Consider the following 9,624-nt stretch of genomic DNA (forward strand, 5'->3'; position numbering starts at 1 on the left):
CCCTTTTTCCACGAGCTTCACTCGTCTCGCCTCTCGCGTAAGCCCCTCCCCCCGAGGGCGCAAGCTAAAGCTTACCTCTAAACATGATAAAGTTACAAAGGTGGATACATTTAGCGTCGGGTCGACTTTGGCAAGCAGTATTCACATCTAGCCTACTTAAACCTAGAAAGATGTTGTTGCTAGTAGCATATTTATTTTTATTACGTAATCCAAAATTTACAAAAATCAATTTCAAGCTAGTCAGAAGTGAATAGTTGATCGCTGAAACTCAAATCATAATAAAATTAAATAGCGAAAATGTGAATTTCTTATCAGTAATAGTGGAAGCAAAGTGTCGCTTTTTGGATAGTGACTACTAATTACTACTAAGTACTGTAAATAATACGTAGCATCTAAGTGAATTACACTTTTGGAAATTTACAAGTGAGATAAGAGTAATCTCACTGGATTGCTATTCATAATTTCAAAATATGTTCTTGTAACATACATTACATACTAGCATAGTCGAAGAAAGGAGTAAATGTTAAATAATTTGCCATAGTTAGCATTATAATATCAGTAATTTGAAGGGGATAGTCACATTTGAATTGAGCATAGTTAGCATTCTTTTTTAGACTACTATTAGTCATCAGTGAGTTTCTGAATATCCCTGGAATGTCCGTCTGTCCTCTGACCATATAAGGAAATAGATACAATCCCATTTGAGTGAACCGTATTACTGTAGTGCAGCAAATTATTTAAGTTAATTACAACAAACCTGAAAATAAAACTACCCAAAACCAAATTTACAGGTAAGCACAATAGTGGTTGAACCTTTTTTTTCTGTCTGTTAAAACATTAATAAAACACATTTATTGGTTTCTTACGTGATTTTGGGCTGGCACGTGCTGTCAACGTGTCTGTAGTGACCTCAAGACATGAGGAGGTGTTTTAAGTTTAATGACAACTGAAGATGGCTTCAGGTTGCTCTGTTCAGCTGTGACTAAGTGACATCCTCCCTGATTAAACACAATGGGATGACTCTGCTGCCCCCACCTGTGTCTCTAGGAGATTGGGACAGTATTATTCCTAAAAGTTACATAATAGTTTACCAAAGTTATCTACAATAATAATAGTGTAAAAGAAAACAAAATTATTTACAATGTTAAAATTTAAATTTTTTTATATTTAAATCGAATTAAAAATAGTGTATTATATATTATTGCTATTATTACTATACACTATTTTAATTACATTTAAATAAAAATAAATATATATATTTTAAAAATGTAATATTATAAAAGCAATATTTATTGAACAAGATTACTTACAAATATAAAATGTAAATTGAAATATAATTACAAATTTTACATATATACAAGCCAAATGTTTCATGCATTTTTTTTATAGAAAAACGCAGTATTTTCATTTGAAATGCATCTTTCAGCAAGGGAACAAATATTGTTTTCTTTTACACTATTATTATTGTTATTGTAGTATTTATAAGTATTATGTGGATACATAAATATATATACATAATAATGACAAAAAGTTGTTGTTTAGTCTTAAATTCAGAAGTTTTATGGCAGAGTAATTTTTATAGAAAATAAAAACACTTAGAAAAATGTTAAGGCTATTTCCATTTGAAATAAATCTCTTAGCAAGACACGTTTAAAAATAGTTAAAGCAATGAATAAACAGAACTAGCAGAACATGTTTTACCATTGTACATTTTATGCAAGTCAAACCGACTAGTTGGTACTATTAAATTGGCCTCTAATTAAACTATAAATGTTCAGAATTTTGCTTCAGATGACACTTACATTCCCTTAGATTTTTCTCACCATAAGCAATGAGCCCCCAAAAACGATGGTGTTGGATGCATTATTGGCCCAAGAGCGGCCACGGTTATGGGTCACATAAACCGTAGCACCCTTGCGCAGAGTCGTCATGTATGTAGACAGATTCCCAACTGAGCTGGAGCCCTGAACATTGCTATGGGACACAGCCACCCAGTAATTATTTACAACCAGCCATAGATCAGTTGTCCCACTGCCCCCAGTCTGTGTGGAGAAGAAGAACTGATAGACGCCAGAAACCGGAGCTCTGAATATCCCGGTGCGAGTGCTGAAAGCCCCTCCTTGATTCACATACACTTTCCTGTACATTATCCTGTTCACTTTTCCTGAGATGCTGGCCGGGTAGGTGACAAAAAAATGGACATTTGCTTTCACTGCAGACCACAAGGAAAGAAAATGCTGCATTATTTTCCTTAAAAGGTAGATCATTTTAATAATACAAACTACATTTTCACAGTGTGATTGATGATAAAGAGAAATGACTCACCTCTACTTTTGTTTTTCTTACACATCCAGGTGATTTTGTCTCTGCTGATGCAAGACTCAGATTTTCTGCACTTTCCACAGACAAGCGTGTTAATATCTGAAAGGATGGTGTACAACAGTCAATAGCTTATATAAATACCTCAGATTTTCCTTAAAATCCACTTGCATCGTATCTTACCTGCACAATATGCCATATGGCAAGCTACCGGTTTGACAAACTTGTAGACGTAGTAGTTTCCCCTACACGCTTTCACTTGAATGGGAGGAGATTTGAACAAACAGCAGTTGTTTTTCCAGTTTCCACACACCTTGCGGGTGACCACCCCGTCTCGTATCCGGGGCTGACTGCCGACGAGCCACAGCGGAGCGTGCGTGCCACACATTTCTTTCTTCACACACCTCTCGGGCATCTGGATGGGTTTCCCACGGTAGAAGAGACGGTACCAGCCCTTCCACTGGACACGACGGTCACAAGCAACATTCTTGGTGGTGTAGTTTGTGGCTCTCCAGGCTTGGTCCAGCGCGGTATAGTGATTGCAGGGGTCAGAGGACTCATCACTGTCATCCTCACCAGAGCCTTCATCTCCATCTCCATCCTGGGTGAGGGTATACAGCAAATGGCTGCTGCCTATCAAAGACAGACATAAATAGCCCTTTTTTGTATAAATAAATATATTTAATTTGTCCAACCTCTTCAAATGAATTAACTGATAAACATTTTCAATTCTTTACCTATTGAACAATTTTTTAATAGTAAATAATTGCAATAATTATTTACTATATACTATAAACATTTAATAATAATAATAATAATAATAATAATAATAATAATAAATAAATTTAAAGCATACAGGATTTTCTTTTTATTTATTTATTTACTTACCTGTTTGTAGTGATGTCAAATTCATCTCCACGTCTGTATCAATAGGCTTTTGTGAACAGTGTGGTAATGCCTGCAACAAAACAATCATAGTAGTTTCTGAAGAAAATTGTTTGTCTCACAATATGATACATTTAGATCGTTTGGGCCTTATTTTCACTTTGAGATAATGGCACAATTAATCTGCATATATATTCATTATACATTATACATTACATTTTTAACAACAGCCTGCTTAAATCTTTTTGTATGTCCAATACGATTTTGCAGGTCTGATTAGAATTTCTTTTTCTTTCTTTCTTTCTTTATTTCTTTCTTTCTTTCTTTCTTTCTTTCTTTCTTTCTTTCTAGCAAAGAATCTTTCATTATCAACTTTAATTTTACCTGGCTCAAGGCTTCTTGCTTTTGTTTCATCACTGCTTGTTCATGTTTCAAGTTTTCCATCTCCTAAATAAATACAGAGGAAAAAATACAATGCTCATACCACTTTCCCATTAGAAACTGAAATGTTTAGCACTCAGAAGCATTTTTAAATTCACCACTACCTTATACACAACAGCAAGTTGCTCCTGCAAAGGCTGGTCAACCATATTCCAAGCTCTGAATGTATACTGGAAAACAGTGCAATGAAATATTGTGAAATAAAATGAAGTTATTTGCACAGTTACTGTGAAACTGTAGTTGCAATGTAAAAATATTTTAAATTGTTGGTCTTATTTTTTTATAACATTATTATATTAACCAAATCAATGCTTACTGAAATATCTCTGTTCGCAGTATCGGCTGTACAGATAACCAGCATGGTAAACACTTGAACACATAAGCAAAGCATCTAAAGGTGAGAGTAAAAACTGCATTAAATTTTGTATTATTTATCTATATACATTAAAAAAATAAACATAAAAATAAAATAATAATTTAAGGTATGTATTTTTAAATAAAAAAATGGATTTACTGTTTGGTCCTTAATCAAGAAGGTAAACTCTTGGGATTTTCAGATACTGTATGTTACCGATGCTTACTGTAAGTGATTTGATTTTATAAGTGATCTTTTTATTTATTTATTATTTTAGAAATTATAAACATTTGAAGCTTACCTTTTCACAAAGAGCAGATCTCTATGCGTTATGCAAGTCAACTATATAGAATAGAGTTTATATACTGCACCAGATTATGGGTGGACACTACTGCCATGCAAAAGGAAGTTGCTGGTTTGACTTTCACACCAATATTCTCTTACATGAGACTGGTGACACTCTTCACAAATAAGGTGCTAACATGCACATGAAAAATGGGCACAAGCAGTTTTTGAGCTCATGAGGTCAGCAAAAAAAAATTGCCGCAAAAATGTATTTGCATATGTGCAGGCAAAATACTATTGAAGTTGCATGAGTCAAACTAGAATGTCAATGTAAAACAAAAATAAAAACAAACAAACAAAAAGGAGACAATGCGTTAACATATTTTAAAGGGATCAAGGTCAAGACTAGGTCAGTATTTTGCATTAAACTGAGTTTTCTTTGTTTGAACTTTTGGAGAAGTTAATTAGCTTTTTATGACTGACCAGGTTTTAGTTCTGAATTACCAAGTCAACCATTATACTTACACTCACATTGCAATTTAACAAGTTATTTGACAGTTAGAATTATGCCTTTGCAAGTATCATTCAGAAACCACATGTCAAGACAATGGTTAGAGCAAAAAACCTAGTCTTGCATTATCAGCAGAGTAGTGACAAGGACTACAAAAGTACTCCTTTTTGCACAAACACGCATTTTGTTTAACATATTATCTTAAATAACACTTTAAATCTATTCTGCATTGCTGTCTAATGTTCACAAATGAATATTAGATTCCTATGAGATTACTTTCACATTTAAAAATAATGAAAAACTGGGTTCAAATTTTCCAGCTGGGAGAAATACACCCATTGAGGAAGATTTAAAGAGTAATAATAAAGTATAAATTATAGTGAGTAGGAAATAGCTTCATGGAAAATATGCACAGTGAGTCAAAGATACACTTGCTTTGACTAGTAGAAATTACTGCCAGTGTCTGGGGGAAGGATGCAGAAATATCTTGAAATAATAATAAGTATCTGCAACATCAAAAGCCACCACTAGGTGGTGACCTCTAACCTATTAAAAACATTGGGGTTTTACAATTTTGCTGGACAGGAAATTGTAAATTACAAACCTGGTAGAGATAATGCATAACCATGTACAATAAATATCCACTTTGATATAGTTAAAAATATTCTGGTGAATTTATCTAATTGTGTAATGATCACAAACCAGTGAAGAATTACATTATTGTCTTGCTGAGAATTAATTTTTTTCTGTTGTATTTTATTTGTTTATTATTTATTCAATTTTATGTATGTATATAAGCACATATATATCTCTGTTAGTTGTTTGTGTGCCTGTGTGTCTTTTGATGTTTTGGTAAAATTATATATAAACAAACATCCCAATAAATTACTTTAATTGTAGGAATCAAATCAAAGAGGTTTAATGAGTAAAATGGGAGTGATGAGTTTCACTGGTGGCTCATTAAGTGAACCACTCAGAAAAAATAGAATTCACTCATACAGCAGTTCTCTAAGATACAAAAGCTAAAAGGTACATTTCTGTATCTTTTTTACACCTAAATGTTACATATTAGCATTTTAAAGGTACACTGTAAAAAAAAAATCCGTAAAATTTATGGTAAAAAAAATGGCAGCTGTGATTGCCGGAATTGTACCGTAAAAAATACGGTAGCAATGTCTTAGGTTTTATGGTTTTAACTTAAATTTACAGTTAAATACCGTAATTTTATTAACTGATATAATGTTAATATACCAACCTATTGAAGTACTGAAATCTATTTTGTACCTTTGTAATACACTGATAACCACCAAATGCAGGTGGTGATGAGAGTCACATGATAAACCAAAGCCCATCACAAGCAGCTTTTAAATAATAACATATCGAAGGTGCACGGTGTCATTCACACAAACACTAAACACCATGAAACTGAACTAATGCAATAAACATTCATTTAACAACATTAGGTTAAACACACAACCCTAATATACAAAACTGATAAGAAAAAACTAAGAAGAAACATAGTTATTTCAACAAAAAAACATCAAATTTGAAATGTAGCGCATTCTGGGAATGTCAATTTACGGTTATTCACTGTAAATTATACGGTCTTTTTCACTTCCAAAAACGGTATACTAGCGTAAAATTAATGTCCAATACATGTAATGTCCAATACAGTTTTTCACCGTATATAGTAGGGGAATTTACCGTTAACCATTTAACAGGTTTTTACTGTAGCATTTTTACAGTCTTTTACCGTTAAATTCACTGTCATTTTTTACAGTGTAGATAGTAACTTAAAATGACATAGTGGCTAAAGTGTACATATTAATACCTACTGAAAGGATACCACCCTAGTGACAGTTTTGTACGTTTTATTTTGAGAGTGTAGAGTTCTTTTAAATAAACAGAATACAATCTTATCAATATTAATGGAATACAGTCAACAGAACATTGTGCTTTTGATCTCATTCCTTAACTGTAAAAACCATGCCAAACATCATTTGGTAATGTATTAAAGCATTTGGCAGTAACCCCAACTCTCACTGTCAACAGAGCAATGAGCAGTCGGTTGTGTGATTAGATAAGACCAGGCAAGTCAGTACAATAGTCCACCCAGGAAAACAATGTTCATGTTTTGATGTGAAGCACAGGCCTCAGCCTTTTTACATAAGCAGGAGACATCAGTAAACAGCCCTGGGGAATGACAGGCATTCCAGAATGAGAACGGCCGCCTGGACAAACCGATTACAGCCTGCTGTGAACTGTGATATGTTTGCATACATTACACAACCCTACCCCACCCGATGACCCCTCCATCTACACTCACCCGCAGACAAACACGTACACTCCATCCTTTATGGCCTGGTTTGAGGGCCGTACTTTTCCTATCGAGGTTCCTGGAATTGCATACGGTTGCTCATTGCTGTTCTCGCACGTCTCTATAGATTCTAGCACATGAGGGTTCGGTCTTTAACAGCTGTTTAACAGGGCGCTCTATGGAGGGAAGCCATCTGTTTGAGTTTCTTTTTACTGCTTAGATACTCATGCAGTCTTGTGCACCTGTGTGGGAATATATAGCAAAAAAAAAAAAAGCAATTAAAGAAAAGCTGTGGTACAAATATTGACAGGTAATATTGGTCAAATGCACTCTCATATAGGTTATATTTGTATTAGAAAATAAAAATTCTGTCTTTATTTACTCACCTTCATGTTGTTCCAAAGCAGTATGACTTTTTCTTTAAAAGAAAATAATTTGAGTCACGTTTGAGAATTTTTTTTAAATATCTTCTTTTGTTTACAGAGGAAAGTAATATACTGTAGGCTTAGAATGACATGAGGGTGAAGTAAAGGCCTGTTCACACCAAGCAAGATAACTATATTAGCACCCACACCAATAGACAATAAGTTCTGTTTATTATTTTAAAGTTTTAGCATATTATATCAAGTTCTTTAAAGTCTGATGGATTCTGACTGGCTGTTTTTATTGTTCATCAGCTGGGGGAAAAAAAGTATATGAAATTGATTCTAACAATATCTTTCCTCTAGTATGGCATTATTGTTGTAGCTTTGGTGTGGACAGAATTCTGACAAAAAGTCAAAACTCTGAGACAGTCAGGCCATAATATTTGAAAGTATGAGACAAAAAGTCAAAATTATGACATCAATGTCATTATTATGACATAAAAGGTGTAAATTATGAGGTAGAAAGTCATTATTAGGACCCTTCCTAGAAAACAGGAAAAACAGAAAATGTGGAAAAAGTTGAACATTTTTACATAATTATGCTTTTTTTGTCTTGATGGTGATTTTTCATAATTATGTTTGTATGTGTGTGTGGCAGAAAGGGGCATCTACACTTATGTACATACTAAGTACCTAAAATAGTATGAGGTTACTATCCCAGCGATTTCTGTACAAAGTGTGGAGATGTGCGATATATGACAAAAAAAACACCATTCAAACAAATTATGAGCAGGAGCTGTCCATGATTGCTCAAAAATGAAAAATAATTAGATAAATTTAATGTTTATCTAGGCCTGAAATATTTCAGAGACTCCAGGATGTAAACAAGATATCCATCTAACCTTACATGGAGTGCCACATAGCATGTGATTTATTATGGTATGTGATATATTGTAAGAGGAGCACTTGTTTATCAAGCAGTTCTTGAGAAGGTTAATCCATCAAGAACACAGTAGTCTCTGTGGACACAAAATGATCCTGATGTTATTTTCACATTCAGCAGAAAGTAATTTTGTTCTATCACTGCACATCTGACCTTCATTTACTACAGGACAGATTAGCTAAGTTCATTGTTTTGTCCAGGCTTGTTGTTCCATTCATGCCTCTCATTGTTGTCCATTGACCTCACTTTCCATGTAACCTCTTGACTGTAAGTGGTGTGTTGTTTACTATGAAATGTAACCTTTGCCTTACTGGGCAAAGGACCAATGTGTAGAATCTCGATCCACACCTGCCAATCATCTTTGTTCTCTCTACAATACAGCCTTGAAAAAACAATAGAAAATTTATTTGAAAATCTTCTCATCCTTGGGTCATCCAACATGTAGATCCTGTCTTCATTGGGTCAGATTTAAAGATATTTAGCATTACATCACTTGCCCCTCATTGGATAATTTGCAGTGAATGGGTGCCATCAGAATGAGAGTCCAAACAGCTGATATAAACATTACAATAATCCACAAGTAATCAACACGACTCCAGTTCATCATTAACATATTGAAAAGTGAAAAGCAGATCCATTATTAAGGAGGAATAATGAAACAAATCCATTATTAAGGAGGTTTAACTTAAAACCATCCCTTTTGGCCAAAATACCAGTTCATAATCCATAATAACGTTTCCTCAAGTGAAAAAGTCTATCCCCCGTTCATCAAAATCCAGCAACATATTTGTTTAAAAATGTTTTGGACTGTTTTCACTTGTAAATGGTGCTTGATCTGTGCATATTTCTCTCCTGATTCAGACAAGACAACTTTTGCACTAGAGAAAGCTATATTATGGACAGAGGACTCATATTTTTGCTAAAATCAACAGTTTAAAGTAAAAAAAAATGTCTTGATGGATTCAAACATGTAGCTTTTCAATTCAAAAGATGTTGAATTGATGGACTGAAATCGTGTTAATTACTTGTGGATTATTGTGATGGTTTTATCAGCTGTTCGACTCTCATTCTGATGGCACCCATTCACTGCAGAGGATCATTGGTGCAAGTTATGTAATGCTAAGTACATTTTCAGCAAATTTTAGTTCTTAGTTGAGCAATTCCTCATTAAAAGACTCAGTGTAAAATTTCCACAAAAATTTT

General features: G+C 33.8%; 1 protein-coding gene across 1 annotated transcript; it reads right to left on the reverse strand.

Moving 5' to 3' along the window:
* Positions 1–1,808: 1,808 nt before the first annotated feature.
* On the reverse strand, positions 1,809–4,036 carry LOC107675002 (uncharacterized). The gene is made up of 7 exons (XM_016469181.1): positions 3,962–4,036; positions 3,750–3,815; positions 3,589–3,651; positions 3,208–3,277; positions 2,503–2,952; positions 2,326–2,421; positions 1,809–2,212 (listed from the first exon to the last, which is right to left on the reverse strand). Exons 1-7 carry the CDS (start codon positions 4,034–4,036, stop codon positions 1,809–1,811), a joined length of 1,224 nt encoding a protein of 407 aa, XP_016324667.1.
* Between the last annotated feature and the right edge of the window lie 5,588 nt (positions 4,037–9,624).

The sequence above is a fragment of the Sinocyclocheilus anshuiensis genome, unplaced genomic scaffold, assembly GCF_001515605.1.
Source record: "Sinocyclocheilus anshuiensis isolate Anshui unplaced genomic scaffold, SAMN03320099.WGS_v1.1 scaffold1572, whole genome shotgun sequence".
Lineage (NCBI taxonomy): Eukaryota > Metazoa > Chordata > Actinopteri > Cypriniformes > Cyprinidae > Sinocyclocheilus > Sinocyclocheilus anshuiensis.

Coding starts and splice junctions, on each gene's coding strand:
- LOC107675002 (XM_016469181.1), bottom strand. CDS start 4,036: ATGCTTTGCTTATGTGTTCAAGTGTTTACCATGCTGGTTATCTGTACA. Junction 3,816..3,961: donor CTGCGAACAGAGATATTTCA/GTAAGCATTGAT, acceptor ACTGTTTTCCAG/TATACATTCAGAGCTTGGAA. Junction 2,213..2,325: donor TAAGAAAAACAAAAGTAGAG/GTGAGTCATTTC, acceptor TGTGGTCTGCAG/TGAAAGCAAATGTCCATTTT.